The sequence below is a fragment of the Arxiozyma heterogenica genome (genome assembly GCF_036370985.1).
Source record: "Arxiozyma heterogenica strain weizmannii chromosome Unknown scaffold_16, whole genome shotgun sequence".
In the NCBI taxonomy this organism is placed as follows: domain Eukaryota; kingdom Fungi; phylum Ascomycota; class Saccharomycetes; order Saccharomycetales; family Saccharomycetaceae; genus Arxiozyma; species Arxiozyma heterogenica.
In genome coordinates, this window is record NW_027042669.1 from 395,476 (window position 1) to 414,455 (window position 18,980).

At 31.1% G+C, this 18,980-nt stretch overlaps 6 protein-coding genes and 1 non-coding gene across 7 annotated transcripts; 4 read left to right on the forward strand and 3 right to left on the reverse strand.

The window, feature by feature from the left end:
* Positions 1-460: 460 nt before the first annotated feature.
* Positions 461-2,926, reverse strand: PWA37_001305 (uncharacterized protein; the record flags this gene model as incomplete). Its single annotated transcript, XM_064857940.1, has 1 exon — positions 461-2,926. One exon carries the CDS (start codon positions 2,924-2,926, stop codon positions 461-463), a length of 2,466 nt encoding a protein of 821 aa, XP_064715300.1.
* Positions 2,927-3,463: 537 nt separating this feature from the next.
* On the reverse strand, positions 3,464-5,701 carry PWA37_001306 (uncharacterized protein; the record flags this gene model as incomplete). Its single annotated transcript, XM_064857941.1, has 1 exon — positions 3,464-5,701. One exon carries the CDS (start codon positions 5,699-5,701, stop codon positions 3,464-3,466), a length of 2,238 nt encoding a protein of 745 aa, XP_064715301.1.
* Positions 5,702-6,820: 1,119 nt separating this feature from the next.
* DCS2 (5'-(N(7)-methyl 5'-triphosphoguanosine)-(mRNA) diphosphatase) lies at positions 6,821-7,984 on the forward strand (the record flags this gene model as incomplete). The annotated part of the gene is made up of 1 exon (XM_064857942.1): positions 6,821-7,984. The coding sequence occupies one exon, from the start codon at positions 6,821-6,823 to the stop codon at positions 7,982-7,984; it is 1,164 nt and encodes a 387-aa protein (XP_064715302.1).
* Positions 7,985-8,432: 448 nt separating this feature from the next.
* On the forward strand, positions 8,433-9,323 carry MED4 (Med4p; the record flags this gene model as incomplete). The annotated part of the gene is made up of 1 exon (XM_064857943.1): positions 8,433-9,323. The coding sequence occupies one exon, from the start codon at positions 8,433-8,435 to the stop codon at positions 9,321-9,323; it is 891 nt and encodes a 296-aa protein (XP_064715303.1).
* Positions 9,324-9,563: 240 nt separating this feature from the next.
* On the reverse strand, positions 9,564-11,435 carry ALE1 (lysophospholipid acyltransferase; the record flags this gene model as incomplete). The annotated part of the gene is made up of 1 exon (XM_064857944.1): positions 9,564-11,435. The coding sequence occupies one exon, from the start codon at positions 11,433-11,435 to the stop codon at positions 9,564-9,566; it is 1,872 nt and encodes a 623-aa protein (XP_064715304.1).
* A 1,294-nt stretch (positions 11,436-12,729) lies between these two features.
* HEM15 (ferrochelatase HEM15) lies at positions 12,730-13,935 on the forward strand (the record flags this gene model as incomplete). The annotated part of the gene is made up of 1 exon (XM_064857945.1): positions 12,730-13,935. The coding sequence occupies one exon, from the start codon at positions 12,730-12,732 to the stop codon at positions 13,933-13,935; it is 1,206 nt and encodes a 401-aa protein (XP_064715305.1).
* Positions 13,936-17,828: 3,893 nt separating this feature from the next.
* PWA37_001311 lies at positions 17,829-17,900 on the forward strand. The gene has a single exon. It is a non-coding gene; the product is annotated as a tRNA-Gln (tRNA).
* The last annotated feature ends 1,080 nt before the right edge of the window (positions 17,901-18,980 follow it).

Below are 18,980 nucleotides of genomic sequence, written 5' to 3' on the forward strand. Positions count from 1 at the left end.
CTTTAGTCTTTATTTTTCAGTTCAAGCTATATTTTATTTTTTTTCTCTACCGCAGAATTTCAAAAAATTTTTCTGCTAGCAACTGGTAAAATTCAATCACTTTCATATTACCAATGCATAGATACTTGTGAACACATGTACCAACGTATCTTTAATCGCTTATGGTCTCTATGGTTGGAGATTTCAAACAATGATAGACCAAATGATATAATAGATTTGTTTTGAAACAGTTATATAATCATATATAGAAAAACTATTTAAGAAAATACATTTTTTTCAAAGATGGATCTATGCTATTTCACAATAATATTCAAAATTAATAAACAATAAAATAAATAAGAAAAATCGCACCTATAATCAAAGTTAAACTCAATAGAGATTAAACAAGTATCTTGTTATCATCAGTGACCAATTTATATTAACTATACATAGATACCATGATGATTATAGTTCATTCAGTTTATTCATTTATTGTGCTCTTCTTTAAAATGGCACCTTCTTCCTTAACCATTCTCTTAACTTCCTCTGGATCAAGTTTATTTCCGTTTGAATCAACAAACACAGCTTCACTTTCTGCTTCATTAATCATTTTATCTACTATAGAATCTTGGATCATTTCAGCTTCAGAAGTAGGAGCTGGAAAACCGTAACTGAAACTGGCAACATCGTCAGTCTTAACTCTTTGAGACTTTTGTGCTTGGTACTGATCTACACTTAAGGTGTATCCATTACAATCATAATCCCAACTGGATAACCATTTAGAAGCTTCACAAGAGTCATGTGACCACATTGAACCATAAGCCAAAGTCTTACGGTTTTGGAAGAAATAAATGTTGCCGATAACAAACAAGGTAATAACTGCATAAGCAGCTTGTTTGATAATCTTGTTGGATGGGATAACAAATAATGCATCAAAACCATGACCTAACGCCAGAGCACCAAAGTAATAAGCAGGAAGATATTCATAGATAAAATAATTCCCACCCAAAAGAATGTATGGTGCCATATAGATAGCATAACCTAGTAAATATTCAACTGTTTGGATGTGGAAGTCGATAATATAAGTTGTTTGGAAGATAGGTTTACCAGTTTGCCATGCAATTAACTCACATGCAAAGCCAAGACCAAAGATTATGATAAATAAAGTGACTGCAAACCACATGATTGCATTACCAATGAAATAGACATTTTCAAAATTGTGATAGGCTAATTCTACACCACGTGACATAAATGGCCAGGATAATGGGTTTGAATTATAGGAATTTGGAATATCTTTTTTCTTACTGACGTAGACAATATTTTTATGAATCTCAACAAATTTTTGTAAGAAGGATAATCTTGGATATGAGACCCTTTCAGTATCATCTGGCAAGAAGTCATGGTCATTACTTTCAATGTACCATAGAGTTAAAGCTTTGATCCCTTGAGTAGCACATGTAACTTCTTGTTGATTGTAACTGGAAGCTGGTAAACGAGTATCGTGAGAGAAAAGGTAGCAACCTGTCATAGCGTGTCTCAATCTAAATTTAGTATTAATGGCTTTAACGGCCTCTCTGGCACCTTCTACAGACTTATCCTTGTCAATTTCAATGATCCAATCATCGTTACCATCACCTTCAAAACCTTCGTAACCGTAACATGATACTTCCTTTTGCCAATCACTGTTTTCAGAGACTGGAGGTTTGTGGTCATGTGAATGTAATCTACAATGGGTTTTATGATTCAATCTAATCTTGGTACCATCAACCAGTTCGGTAAAATTGGTGATTGGTTTACCTGATTCAGAATATAACTCAAGGTACCATTCATTTTTAGGATCTTCGTATGGATATAAAGTAATTTCTTGTTGTTTGGAACCAGCGGTGTAAAAGATATCATGAGAATGCAAATAACCACCATATGTGCCAGCATGACGAATAGTAACTCTGGAACCAAGACCAACAGGAGCTTTAATGTTTTCTGGGATATTATTACCAATCAATTCATATCTGTATTCTGAGGATAAAATCTCTGCATCCTTACTAATATGAGTAGTTAATTGGAAATGAGTGTAAAATGATAACACGTAAACAAAAGTTGGAATAATTAAGCATAATAAACCTTTTATCGTAGTATGTTTTATAGATGAACAGACAGGTTTAGATAGATCACCAATGTTTAAGATGAATTTTAAAACTAAACTGATACCAACCCAGATAATAACAAAAGCACCAACCCATTTAGTAGAAATAGTGCAGCCTAGGGCAATGGCAGAACCAAGCAGAGAAATGTACGATTTGCAAGATCCCATTGAATATAACTGAGATCTTTTGAAAAGGTAGATAGCCAATGCAATGAAGAAAAGATATGGAGATTCATTAAAGATGTAACGAGAAATTGTCACATAACCATTTTCAAAGACCAAAGCTAAAGAGATTGCAAAGGCAACAAACCTTTTAACACCAGTGAGGCGTAAAGTGGAATAGAACAAAACCACAGTCAATAAACCTAATATAGAAGAAAATAATCTAAAGGTAGCATATGGGACTTTGTTTGGATATGGATAACCAACTGGTTGAAAATTGAATTGACCATCAAATCCATTAAAGAATGAAACTAAAAAGTAGAACAAATTGGCCATTGGTGGGGTAGTCCCAATGAAAAATTCACGATTAATATAATTAGAGATGATACCACCAACAATGCTTTCTTTATCAATGACATTATTTGGTGCAGTCAGGCTGTGTGATCTGACGGCAGAACCAACTATCACCAAAACAATAAGGTATAATTTATCGAAAAGAGTATTGGAAATACGACTATTTACAAATTCATCTGTTATCTTGATACCCAAATAAGGTCTCACAGGACCATTTTTAACTTCAATTGGTTCCAAGGAGGTATCCTCTACCTTCTTATTGACTGATTTTTTACCCTTCACAGACATTATCAATATAATTGGATCAGAAACCTAACAAAAAAAAAAAGAAAACTGTGTGAAAGGAGCAAAAATTTTAACTATGTCAATAACTTGTTATATTTTGTTTTAGTTTGCGTTTTTATCAAATCTTTAGCTGATACTAAACACATACAATCAATAATATTCATAATTGCATTAATATTTCCCTCTCTAAATCATTATTACAATGGATTCCAGTATTCTTTATAACATATATCGATATGAAGATGGACAAATGTAAATAAACAAACAAAAAAAAATTCTTCGAGGAAAAGAAGGAAAAAAAAATTGCAATATTTCGTGTAAAGGGATACCCTATTTTTGTACCGATAAGAGACTTCTAAAGAGTGTGTAGATAATAAAGGTCCAATTGTAGTAGGAAAGTATGTGTATACAGACCATCCCCGATTAACCCAACCAATAGTATATAATACTCTATTAGCTCAATACTTCTTTTTTTTTTAAATAAAAATATACATAATCTATAATCAATTAATTATTTTATTGATATTCTTTATGAGAGTTTTAAAAGATGTTACAATCATAATCCCAATTAAGTAACCATTTCGATTTCTTACATTCCTTTCTAGACCATGATAATCCATAAATTAATGGTTTATAAGTGTTAAAAAAATAGATACAACCACCAGTAAAAATGATTAATGCTAGCATTCCTACTATCTTTGTTCTTCTGTTAAAATATGTTACTAGCAGATTGAATCCACAAGCTAATGCCAAGATACCAAAATAATAAGCAGGTAAGTAATGGTGTAAAAACAGTTGTCTTTTCATAAAGAATGATGGAACGAAATGGATAGTAAAACCCAATAGATAATGAAAGGTTTGAAGGTTGAAATTAATAATATGTGGATCCTTAAAAATGCTAGTGGCACCTAATTGCCATGAAACCAATTCCACCATAAAGATTCCAATGGAGAACAAGGCAAATAATGAAACAGACCACCACATGATGGCGTTACCTAGTAGATAGACACGTCTGTTTCCTTCAGACCAGTAACTTATACCTCTTGATAAGAAAGGCCATGAACTTGGATAGGAAGAATAAAGATGAGATGCCACTAAATTCTTGTTAATGTGCCACATCTTTTGATGAGATTCGATGAATTTGCGCCAAAAAGATGGTTTTTCATAAGATACCCTTGGTGACTTTGATTCGTCGAGGTTCATATTCTCGTTATCTTCCACGTACCATTGAGTCAAATGGAACTTCCCCTGAGTGGCACAGGTAACTTCTTGTTGGTTGAACCCCCATGCAGGTAAGTTGACTTCGTGTGAGAAAAGGTAGCAACCACTGACAAAATGTTTTAGTCTAAAAATAGTCTTCAAAGCAATAACCCTCTGTTTAGCCTCAGGGTCTGTTGTTGCTTGTTTATCTATTTCGATGACCCAGGTATCGTTTACATCACCATCGAATCCATGTGCCCCGTAGCAAGACACTTCAGTCTGCCAATCACTAAATTCCGAGACAGGAGCAGGGAAATCGTGTGAATGCAGTCTACAATATGTCAAAGGATGCAACAATCTGATTTGAGTGCCATCCTTCAAGGATTCGAAGTTTGGGACAGTAACACCGGGGTTTGATGCCAATTCAATAATCCATTTGTTGTTATCATCCAGATGTGGATATAAAGTGATCTGTTGTTGTTTGGACCCTGTTTCTAAGGGATGAGGATGCGAGTGTAGATAGCCACCCATCGTGCCGACGTGACGAATAGTGACCACAGATGATATGCCTACGTCTCTCAAGATGTTTGCTGGGACATTGCTGTTATGAAGAGTAGATCTGAAAGCGGAGGAAAAAAATCCTGCACCATCCCCTGCGTTGGTAAGTGTATCAAAATGAATCTTGAAAGCCATACAATAGATTATGAATGGAACAACTAACAAACAGATGAATTTAGCCAGGATCAGTTTAATAATCTTGTTTGGTTTTAAAGAGAGATCTCCTATAGACAGCCATATTCTGCAGATTGACAATAGACCTACCCAAGCGAGGGTGAAAAGGCCTACCCATTTGGAGGAAATAGCTAAACCCAATGCAATACCTGTGGATAAGAGAGCCTTGTAAGATTTGCAAGTGTCAATTGGATAGAGTTCGAATCTTTTATAGGAATAAACGGTTAAAGCGATGAAAAAGATCAGTGGTGAATCCAGAAGGATGTAGCGAGATATGGTAACAAAGGAGTTTTCTAATACAAAAGAGACAGTGATCAACAGACAGACGAATATAGAGACACCAGAATATTTTAGGGTCATATACATTAGAAGGACAGTTAGGGAACCTAGGATGGCAGAAAACAATCTCATTGGGACATAAGGAGTATTTGAAGGGTATTTTTCACCAATCGACTCAAATTGGAAACTCCCATCAAACCCACAAAGATATGAGATTGCAGCAAATACCATTTTAATTAGTGGAGGATGTACATCCATGAAAAAGATTCCCTTAATGTACTTAGAAGCAAAACCACCGAAGTGAACTTCATCAAAGACGACAGAATCTGGATATTGTAAGTTATATAATCTGACAACCGCGGTAAATAAGATGAGAAATAAAACAGTCAATCGTTCCTTAAAGGTTCTTATTGATCTCAGTTTCTCTAGTCTGTTGTTTGGTTGAGAGACTAGGTAGCTTCTTCTGGGACCATTTTTAAATTCAAGGTTTGAAACAGGGTCATTCTCACATGTGCTGTTGATATCATTTTGAGCAATATTATTATCCTGGGGTACTGTAGTATTCATTCTTTTATTATTATTATTATTATTATTATTACTATTACTATTATTATTGCCTTCTTCTTCCTTCTGTGCCCCAGTTGTAGACTTTGTAGAATGTTGTTACAGTTTTATTTTTTTCTCACCTGTGTTGTAAATATCTATATATATAAACAGATATAAATGCAAACAAAAAAATATGAGTTATACAGATATAAGGCATATCTTTACCAAGGTAATATTGTATAATATCATGTTATATTATATGTATATATAAACTGTTATTTCAAACTTTGTACAAGCTAGTGGTTCCTATACACAACACGCATACATACATAGAAAATTTGACCAGTGTCCATTCGAACTCATCGAGCCCAGTCGTTTAGTACGGGCAAAAAAGAAATAAAAAATAAAACAAACGACAAACAACAAACGACGACGTCAAAACACCCATGCACCAGACCACGTGACTCTTCCTTAAAAAAAAAGAAATAATAAAAAAAGAGAAACAGTCCCCTTTTTCCCCCTACACACACCCACACACCCACACCACAATATATATACCGTAATATACAATATATAGTATGATATAATACATATTGTAAAATGTATTTTAAACAGCGACACAGATGTAAAGACGGGAAGAGTTTTAGAGAGCAGAAGGGACTATTGGGTTGAGGGGACGAGGGAAAGAGGGATGAGAAGGGTATTATCAAAAACATAAGCAATACACTAACAAAGCATTGCATTACAGTATGTGTTGTTGCAGAAGGAGGGGATGACTTTGTGATGGCTTTGTGTGAGATTTGTGCATGTAAGGATTGTGGAGTGAAGTTAAGGGAGGAGGGAATCATATATAGGGATATTTATATACACACATATATATATGTGTGTGTGTATGTAGATATGTACATGGGTGCAGGTGAATATGCCTGGATACAGTATTCTTTTTGCATATGTATGGGGAGGATAAATATATATCTATATATCTTGGTAGTATATTATATAAGCAGGATTTTTTTTTTGTCAAAGTTTTCAGATATTGGCTGGTCCCATTGTAGGTCGTATTTGTGTTTGTGTTTGTGTTTACCTGTTTTATTGTCTTCTTAATATTTCTTTCTTCTTCTCTCTCCCTGCTTTCCCCAGATGTCTAGTGATTCGAAAGATACTATTAGAACATTGATTTCTAGGTTCAATTATAAAAGAGTGCTTAATTCAAATCCACAATTCAAAGTCATCTCTTTACTTGGCACAATCGATGGTAAAAATGCAATTTTGACAGTAGAAAAGACCCATTTTATGTTCGAAGAAAACATTCAACTACAACAACAAAAACCATCGATTTATAGCAACAGAAACAATAAAAGCACTAGAGATAGTAAAGAAGCATCTCACCATCCTCATTCCCATCCACATCCCTATGCTCATGCCTCGCTCTTCAATCAATTAAAAGCAGAATCACCGCCCCCATTATATTATCATTGTAAAAATGAATATTCTTGCGTACAAGGTCTACAAGATATTAAACAAATTACTTCAAATGACGTCTATTATTGGGGCGTTGGTATTATCAAACAAGATCTAAACAAAAGTCCAACTGCAAGAATCAACCTTATTTGGCCCGCCAATTATATTCACATAAAAAGATTCGATCAACAGAATTTGCATTTTGTAATCGAAACTCCCGCCACATACATGCAGGTAGTCAAGCCTTATATCGATGAACAAGTAAACGATAACCAGAGTCTCAAGTGGATCTATAGGATCTTGTACGAGGGTTCTGATAACGATAGAGTTTTATATAAAGAAGATGAAGATAGGGAAAGAGGTTTTTTGATTTTGCCTGATACAAGATGGGACGGCGTCAACATTGAAACTTTATACCTTGTTGCATTGGTCTATAGAGACGATATCCGATCTTTAAGAGACTTGAAACCTGTTCATAGAGAATGGTTGATCGAATTGAATAAAAAAATTAGATCCATTGTCCCTGCTTGCTACAATTTTATGGTCCGCTCCGATGAATTGAGGATCTTTATCCATTATCAACCTTCATATTATCATTTCCATCTCCATATTATTAATACTAGGTATCCTGCAGGTAATGAAGGTCTAACTGTTGGGAAGGCTGTCCTTCTGGAAGACGCAATTGAAGCGTTAACATATTCAGGCCCTGATGGGTATATGGAAAGGACAATATCGTATTCAATTAGCGAAAACCATGATCTTTGGAAAAGAGGTTTGGAGTCTGCAAATCAACAACAGTTTGATAATATGGGGATTCCTAGAACACCTGAGATTGGAAATTAAGCCATTTCTTGCGTTCTCCTTTTAACAAAAATATATAAAGAAAAAAAGAATAAATTTAAAAATACATTTTTATTATATACATTCTATACTTCATATACATATATATGTGTGTGTGTATGTGTGTATGTATGGTTTACCTGCTTGGGTGATACAAAGTATGTACTTTGTTTGTTTCTCTATCTTTCATTTATCTCTTGCTATGTCTTCATATGCATGTACACACACACATATATATATATTTTTTTTTAATTTTTTTTTATTATTTCACTGTTATATGTAAATAAGCATAATACTAATAAGAGCACAAGTACTAGTATTAATAAGAAATAGCATGTCTAGTATAAGGAAGTAGTCTATTCAACCATACCCATATAAAATATCAGAATTAATTTAGGACTAAACATTTTCAACTGCTTTTTAAGAAAAATAAATAAAAAATAAAAGAACTATGACGACAGAATTTGTCCAAGGACATGCTAAATCCTCATCAATAGTCTCAATAGCAGATGTTAATAATATTTATTCAAAGAAAACTTCAAACTATTTGAATATAACATCAAAATACGGTGATTCAAGAGACAACATAAAAGATATCGAACTTTATAAGAATATATGCTCCTATGAAAACACTTTAAATAGTCTCGTGGAATCTGTAGATAAATATAAACCTGATATACAACTAGCTAAGGAACTCATAGCTGTCGACCGAAATCTGTTTCAATCGTTGGGCGAATTCAACAAGTTCGATCAAATTGATACAAAATTGACACAATTAAATGAGGAAAGTCAGGAGATCGATTTGAAAATAAAAAACATCTTAGACACTTTAAATGAATGTCATGATCAATTGAATAGCATGCCAACATTGCAACAGGTTGAATTTGAGATGAATGCTATCTTAGAACAGAGACAGAGGATCAATTCAAGGGATTTATTGGAGTATGCTACAAAATTGTCTAAGTTTACCAAAGCTCCACCGACTTTTGATAAAGGTTCTATTGGACCAAACAATTTTATTTGGCCTGCAGAGGATGCTTTAAGGAGAGGTATGTTAGCTATGGCTAATTTATATTCAAATGAATTGACTAAAATATCTACAGATAATAATGATAATAGTGCAATAACAAATTCTAATACTATTTCAAATAATGATGCTGCGCAAGGACTAAGGCAGAGTGGAGATGAATTTAGTACAGAAAATCATGAAAAAAGGGAAAGAAGGTCGTCTTTCGTTTTTGGTGCACATGTTAATAGTGAGAATGAAAAGGACAATGAAAATGAAAACGCTGAAGATGCGATGGATCTCGATTTAGATTTATTTAGTCCAGATGAACTTTGAAGATTAGTACTATATGATATCTAATTATTATATTGCGCTTGATGTGCATTATCATGGTAAAAATCTGTATATGTGTATATATATACATAGATAAATATAAACATAACTTAAAGATACATATATACATATAAAAGATGTTTATTCATATAATGCATTATACACTAATTATATCTTTCGAATTATTCTCTGTATGCTACATAAAAAAGAGAGAGGGAGCGTAGGCTTCTTACTTAAATCTCATTATTCTTTGGAAGGCAAGTATTCACTAAAACTTGTTCTTCTCTTTAAATTATCAGTTTGAATCTCTCTTTTAAAATCTTCGAAAGCTTTCATTAAATTTTCTTCTTCAATCTCAAGACCGCGTTCTTGCCTCCATTCGTTATACGACTTTGTGAACTCGTCCCATTCCTTCTTTGCATTTTCAATTTCATCAAAATTAATAGTTGGAATACCAAGATTCATTTCATCATTCTCGGGTTTTAGTTGTTTTCTTTGCCTTTCTTCTTCTTCCTTTTCATATTTCAACTTTTCTTTCAAAATGTCACCCAAGACAGAAGCTTTGGTAGTAATATCTTTCTCTAGTTCTTTCTGTTTTATCAATGCAATCTCCTTAGGTTGTTTTAGTTTACACCATTGAATTACTTGTTTAGAATATGGTCCCTTGAATAAGAAAAATGACAAGGCTATAATTATATGTCCATAGAAATAAACTGACGACCATGCTTGCATTGAACCTTTGAAGTCCAATACTAAAAATGGTTGAACTAAATAGCCAAAAGCTAATTTAATGACATATATACATAGAAGATCGTATATCCACTTATAGGATAATGGAGTTTTTCCATCTTCTGCAAGGAAAATAGGTCTTAGATTGCGTCTATAAAATTTGCCACATGTTTGGTATAATGCACCGGTAGCAAAAGTCAAATAATAACCAGGATTGATCCCATGCCAGAATGCACTTGTAATGAATGTAAACAATGTAGCTCTAAAACCAGGCTTGTGACCCTTTTTGGTGACACGTAAATACACATAATATTTTAACCATTTATTTGTATTCATATTCCAACTTTCTAGGGCTTGTCTTGTACTTTGTGCCATTTCTACATTCCAAATATCTATATTTTGAACACGATTCCATTTAATTTTTTTGGTCGCCGGATCATACCCATTATAACCTAATCCACATAGAATACATGCACCTTCAGATATAGTCCATGCTGCATAGTATTTAAATCTGGCTATTAATCCAAGGAAATACATGTAATGAATTCTATATATAAAGCTTCTTGACATGAATTGTTCCTTGTTTAACATATACTCAATATTACAAAATTGTGGTAAATAACTTCTTAATGCTAACCAAATTAAACCTTGAATAACTTTCCATGAAGCTAATCTCCCATTCTTTGGAATCTGCCTTTGTTGGCCAGGGTTGATAATCTTACTTACAGGTTTCTTTGAATGAGGTAGATCCTTAAACATTTCACAATTTAACCATGATTGGAAATCGCAATAATCAAAACTAGGACCTGTTAATAGAGTTGGGTAAAAAAACACATATGCCATAAAATTTAATAAGGATGGGTGTCTTTGTAAAGCTTTTTGTTTTTGATATTCAGTCAAATTATTTTCAAATTCATTTTTGCTTAAAAGAGAGCCATCATAGTAGGACCATGCAAAAGAAGTTAATTTCATAACCATAACCATTTGTGCAGCTGTGATATCTATTGAACTTGCTGCCTCAATGGCAGAAGAGTCAGTAAAATATTGGGCATAGATATGGTTTAGTGCTAAATGACCCATAACAAAGATGAAATTTAAGTATGGCATAAATTTAGATTTGTAGAATCTCGTTATTAAATAAGTGAATATAGAACTAATGAAAAGTGTTCTGAAACCAGTGGCTAGATTCATGACACCAAAAAGATAAATTGCAGATATAAATAGGATGAAATAGCATTTCAAATCAATTCTTTTATCTGGTAATCTTTTCAAGATGGCATTTAATGGGAAAGATCCAAGTAGACAAATAGCATATCTTAATGTGAAACTATCGATTCCATAAAGTTCAGTAAGTTTATTAATGCCATCGTTAATCGGATTAAACATTTTTTTTATCCTTGATGGTAAAGTTTTGTTCTATTCTTCTTCCTACTCTAATAAAAACAAAACAATAATAGAGCAGTGGTTCAATTGCAAGAAATTATTGTAATTAGATTGGGATTCTTGATTGAACTTATATAGAGAGGAAGATGATGGAATAGAGCCGAGGAAAGGTAACCTTCAGTTTGGATTAGAATTTTGTTCACCAGGAATAACCTATAGAATTGTGTTTATATATATGTATATATATGAATAGCTAATTACTCTGTTGAATAATTGAGAATTCTCAAATAGATAAAGCTCGGAATTCTAATAAATTGTTGAATTTTTTTAATTTTGTTCTCCTTTCTTATCATCACGATATTGGTGTCTGCGTATAATTTTCCTTGGGATCATCTATCTTAAGCTTGCTTGACTAACGTGCACGATCTTTGGAATAATTAGGGTTCTACTTGTTTCTTTTTTTCTATTTTTTTTTTCCAAAAAGTCTAAATCAAAAAATATGTCCTTTTCTAAAAAACATCAGTCAGTATTTTTTTTTAATATATTGTATGGTGATTAAATAATAAAAATAAAAAAGTCATTTTATTGAACCTTTTACTCATGTTAGATATACACACTACCAATTAATAGTAAATAAATAATCACTGGGTCGGATATTTTGATCAATGAAAAAAAAATCTTACAAAAAATTTTATTTCAGTTGTTTTTGATCACAAAAGAAAAACGAAAAAGAGAGACATTTCTCAATTTTTTCAGGATGTGGATTTCTAAAAAAACGCCACTTCTTTTCAAAGATATTCATAACATGGCACAAATGGGGGTTATACTATTTTGAAATCTTTTTCCTGCCATTAGCTGTTTTTTTATTAGGGCATTTTATTATTTTTCTCTCTTTCTCTTCTGTTTTCTTAAGTAAATTTCTATTGTTTTATCGTTTATTTTTTTTTGTGTCTTTCTTTTCTTTTTGTTTTGTTTTGATTTTTATTTTTTATTATTAATCAAAGAAAATTATAATGCCACGAATTACTAAGGAAACCCCAGTATTTTTTTAGTATAGGCATATATATTCATATATATATATATAAGGTATAGTTGCTTGTTTGACGTCAAAATATCATATTGAACATTTTTTGGTCTAGCTTCTTTGTCTCTTTTGGCTATCATAGCTTCTTCCATTAAATGATCGATGGTTAGTTAATTAACTCATGATATTTTGGTCCTAATTTACTCGGTTTGCGATTTTTATAGGGGAGCAGTATATCAATAAATAATTCAATATTGTGTGTAAAGGTTAAGGATGAATCTGTTAGTAGCAAGCAATATGAAACTATTGTTTCAAAGACAATGTTTAAGTTCACAGTTTAACATATCTTCGGTAACTATAAAAACTTTTTCGAAATATTTTTCTAGTAATTCAATCGTTAAAAACAAGTCACCAACCGGGATTGTATTCATGAATATGGGTGGTCCATCCACTGTTGAAGAAACACATGATTTTTTATATGAATTATTTGCAGATAATGATTTGATTCCAATATCTCAGAAGTACCAACCTATGTTTGCTAAATGGATATCCAAGTTTAGAACGCCAAAAATTGAAAAACAGTATATTGAAATTGGTGGTGGTTCACCCATTCGTCGTTGGTCAGAATATCAGGCCTCGGAGGTATGTAAAATTTTGGATGAAATTAATCCTGAGACTGCTCCACACAAACCATATGTTGCCTTCCGTTATGCCAAGCCTTTAACAGAGACTACATACCAGCAAATGTTGAAAGATGGCGTTAAAAGAGCAGTTGCGTTCACTCAGTATCCTCAATTCTCATATTCTACAACAGGTTCGTCAATTAATGAATTATGGAGACAGGTGAAGAAATTAGATCCTAATAGACAAATTCAATGGTCTCTAATAGATAGATGGCCAACCAATACTGGGTTAATCAATGCCTTTGTCGAAAATATTAACAGGAAGTTAATGGAATTTCCAGAAGAAGTTAGAGATAAAGTTATTTTATTATTTTCTGCACATTCATTACCGATGGATGTAGTGAATACTGGTGATTCATATCCAGCTGAAGTAGCAGCCTCTGTTTATAAGATAATGGAATCCTTGAATTTTAAAAACCCATATAGATTATGCTGGCAATCACAAGTTGGCCCTAAACCATGGCTCGGTGCTCAAACTGCTAAGATTTCTGAATTTTTGGGTCCCGAATGTGATGGTTTACTTTTTGTCCCAATTGCTTTTACTTCAGATCACATCGAAACTCTACATGAAATTGATTTAGGTCTTATTAAAGAATCTCCATATGCTCATAAATTTAAAAGATGCAGTTCATTGAATGGGAACAAGACATTTATTAAGGGTATGGCTGATTTGGTCAAAGAGCATTTAAATGGAAAATTAAATTATTCCAAACAACTTCCTCTTGATTTTATTTTAGGGAAGTCTAATGATCCTGTCAAAGATTTAGATGAGTTATTTAATGCAAAGAGATCCTGAATTTTTCATGGAAAAAATAAGAAAAATAGTTGAAAATACGGTTATTTGAACCTGTATCATAGGATGTATCGTTCTGTTTGGGTTTTTCTTGTGATTAATTGCTAATCATTTTGTTCATTGTATCAATTGATTTTTCTTTGCTACATCTTATTTATGACCATATATTATTAAACAGCTTATTATTTATTAGAAAAGGGCATTAAATAAAAAAAACAAAAAAAGAGTAAGCTTAGTAAGTGAAAATGTTACTGTATATAATTTTTGCTTATTCTTAATGATAAATAATTGTATGGATGAATGTTTCTATTCTTGGATGTCTCATTGTTTGAAGATACAAATAGTGGCGTATCAGTGTCATTCTGTGTTTTTATTTTTGTTTTACATAACTAAGTTTTTCTATATGAAGAACTTTGACCTACAGGGGGTTTGAACTTAAGAGTGGAAAAATGATAGTCCGTTGTAAAAAAGAAAAAATTGGTATAAATTTAAAAGATAGATGTATGTATAACATTATAAGGGAAAAGATTGGGTAAGAAATAATGTTCTATGTTTTGTTCAATAATTTATAGCTATTTGAAATAAGGGTTTTGTGGAAAACACTCCAAAACAATCAATATAGGTTAACTTTAACCTATAGATCAAGTTAAAATGATAAATTAACGTAATCACTAAGTTGATCTATGAAGATTCTATAGTGTGATTACAGAAGAATATTTTGGTGGTAAATATCTCATTTGCATATCTTTGAATATATTGTCCGATATTGTGTAAAAGCAACAATTTGTAGATTGCAATTGTCTTTTTGGATCACAACCTTTAAAAGGGGACAGCACTATCAATGATGATGGTGATGATGTAAGAGAATCCTCAAATTCCAGGAGAAGCTAATTATATATGAATAAATAAAAGCAGCATATACTAGCACAGGTAGAGATATTAGGTAAATATATAATATATAGGACAATACTCAAGGAAGTATGTAGTTTATAGCTCGAACAATTGATTATAGTTAATTTAAAAAAGGGGGGGACTTTTGCTAACAGTAGAAATACTGTATATTAAAGTAAAACAAAAGGTATTATGATAGCAATAAAAATAATGTATATTGGATGTGATTTATTAAGTTAGGAAGTTTAGATCAGAAAATAATTGGGTATATGTTGCCTAAAAATAGTTTATGTTCTTTTCTCTATTATTTTATGCTGATTAATGTGTCTTTTTCTGCTTTTTCTACATAATGTGACAATTAATAAACATATTGTTTTTTTTTTCTTTCTTTTGTAATAACTAATGATTTTAGTTAATACCAATTAATTTATTATGCGTAAATTTTTTGATAGTTCAAACTAAAAATGGTTTTGTTGGGATAAAATATTTTAAAAATAAATTGATTGAATATAGAGAATTTCTCTATATCTCGATATCCATGATCTATTAGGACTATAAGAAATAAAAAGGATAAATTAGATTTACTTATGAGAGTATTCACTAAGTAAATGAGAAAATTGGCGTTTTAACTCTTAAAAATTAATATATTTATGTTGAGAATGAGCGCCTTTATTTATTGGATATATAGTAAACATTCTCAATATTATAGTAAACAGATTTAGTATACAAAATTATAATAAAGTTCTTCACTTTCTTTCTCTATATACAACATAGAAATAATAATATACAAAGATTGTAAATAAGATAAAAATAATGTATGATGAAATCCTTGGCTTTATATGTGTTAACATTCAGCCATTTTCCTCTACGAACAGTAAGATATTTAATAAACAAACTCAACAACCTTTGGTGACCTCTCAACAATTATTACTCAACAATTTATCGTTTAGTGTCTACTAAAATCTTATTGTTCTATCTATTTCATTAGAGAACATTTTATTTCAACAATTTAACAACAATATTGACTAGAAATGAAAATATAAAATGTATGAATTCATTATTTTTTGAATATTTTAATTATATTTTTTTTGTTATATTTTATTTTTTTAACAATTGAAGAATCTATCTGTTTAAAAATACACTCAGGTATTTTACAACAGATAATATTTTAATTTAGTATAGACAAATAATGTAATCATTATTTGACAAAAATGTTATTCTCATTTGCATTTCAAGAAACTTTTTTTCAATATTTTATGATTCTTTAAACCAAATAATAAGTAGAAATATTATATTCAAATGATTCATAAAAATTTGACGTCAGAAAATTATCATTTTCTAATAATATATATTAATAAATATCATGAGACACTGGTAAACTTTTACTTTTAACTTCAAAAAATACAATTAATTCATAACCATACTTGTTATACAATGGAATCGGTAAAATTACTTGAACATGGAAAGGCGTTCTCTTGATTGTTAGAGAATCAATTAATAAATTATTTAGATTATGTGATATAAACTGATGATCAATACAGCAATATGCTATTACTTAATATTTTTAGTAATGTTATTAATAATTTTATTCATATTATTTTGCTTCAGGTTGTTTTTGTCTTACATGAATTTCAAAGAGTATAAGATAGACACTAAATTGGAACACAATCTTTTTTAGTGTTAGGTCTTTATATAAATATCTTTCAAAGTCATTTGACTTAGTTATTATTAAGCTATTTTGGTATTTTATATAGAAACTGTAACTAACAACCTAATATTGCATATTTTCTTAATATAGGGCTCATAACACAAATTTAACAATAGTTTTCTTATAGGTAATCAACTTATTTCTTTCTATATTTTGTTGTCAAATAAGAAGCCATCACCATCGGCATTACGTGAGATCCTAGATAAATCTAGAATTATCCATTATGGTTATGTACACCGTGTTCATATATCTTTGTTACTGCGCCACAATAACCTATTGTCCTGAATGTTCTATGAGGTTCAATTATATTATTATAACTAATAGTAAAGATATGGATTACTAATCCTTTAATATACCAAGTTGAATAGTTGATCGAACTTCAGAAAACATATAAAAGGACAGCGTTTTTTGAAGATAAAGAACCATCTTTCATAACCTTTTCTTGTAGATAATTTATATATTATATATATATATAAATAGAACTACAAGCCAAGTAACTTCGAACAAATATATAAGCCCAATAAAAGCCGCTCAATATATAAGACCGTTTTAGTAATTATGTTAGCGACTATATTTGATCATTGTCTTGATTATTTTAATACCTGTTGATGTTATTTGTGTTTCCCCGAAATATACAAAGAAACTAATTATATAATATTCTGGCACTTAATGTTGTAGTATGGTATGGTGAAATTCTTTGTGTATTCCAGGAAAGCGCAAATAATATTAATAGTCATTCAAGTAATCGAGACAGTAATCAATTATAGGCGATAATATAATTACTAAAACGGTCTTATATATTGAGCGGCTTATATCGAGCTAATATATTTATTCAAAGTTATTTAACTTGTTACTTGCTTGTTATTCTATTTTTGTTCATCTATAATATATAAATTATTTACAAGAAAAGTTATGGAAGATGATCTTTTATCTTCAGAAAACGTTGTCCTTTTATACGTTCTCTGGAGCTCGATCGATTATTCAGATTAGTACATTAATGACTTGACTGATTCACCCTAAAATTTATTACATTAATTTAGGTGCACTAGTGGATTAGAACTGCACCCCAATTCTCTAATCATGGTGATTAGTAATACACGTGGGACTTATTAAAACAATAGGTAAATTCTAGATTTGCCAAAATCTTATGTAATCCAATCTCTTTATTATGCAGCATCTAATGTTGTAGCACGTGTATGGCTTATTAAAACAATAAATAGTTCTAAATTCATTCAGGAACTTATGTAATCTTGATGGTTATAACTATTCTATTCCACAAAACTTAACGGAAATCGCTGGTTCTATAGTGTAGTGGTCATCACTTTCGGTTTTGATCCGAACAACCCCGGTTCGAATCCGGGTAGGACCTTTTTTACATTTTTGTATTGTTATATCGTATGATATGATGTATAAAGTATGATTACAGGTATTTCCAAATTCTTTCCTTAAACTGTAATAGATGAAAACCCGATTACGAGAGATATACTCTTGTAGACGCTAAAATAGATAGATATAGCTTGATTTGTTGTCTATATATGACATATAAACTGTACTCTACATGAAGAGTAAACTAATATACACGGGTGTACAGATACACATAATTATATAAACAAGATAAACAGGAAAAACAAGAACGTCGTCGTCGACCAAGGAGTCCACAAGATTGTTTATGGTGACATCTGGATTTCATATGTCACATAAACTATATACCGTATGTATTGGTAAGATATAATGGAGTTTTGGGGAACTACCTCAAGAAAGAATCTATAGCTTCCAAAGTAAATGAATAAGAAATTGAAAATATTTACTACTTGGCGTTGGCATTAGGCCCATCTATTTTAATCAACAATAATCATGTCACAATACATATTAAAGATAGTCTAGTTCTCATCTTTTTTACTTGATATATAAGTAGTCAATTATTTCAGAAATAAGCATGTATATATATGTGGATTATTATATAGATATTTTTCTCAATAATGAACTTTTTACGTGCTATATAGTATTGAGAGAATAAGAAAATGGTGTTATTAAAATACAGCGTACTGCTTTGTTTGTATAAGAGAAGTTTATTTATAAAGAGACATGGTGTTTTGGGATGTTAATTCACGACCGAATCAGTTCAATAATATTCTACCTTTGATTTGTGAGATTTGTTTTAATGATCTCTTAATAATTAAACTAGGAATATATATATGTATTTCGTACAAAAGGACATATGAAAACTTAATTAATTATTTTTTTCTCAAAAATGTTTAATTTATAGTACAAAATACGAGCTTAATGTATAATGTAGGAAGAATGAATAGAACTGAAGTCTAGAAGAAGCAGAGAGGTTATATGTCAAGTTCATTAAACAAGATTCGCTGAAATATTTTAGAATGTTGAAAAAGATCAATATTGAATAAGTTTGGAGAATTAGCAGTTGGAACTATAATTTGATCGATGA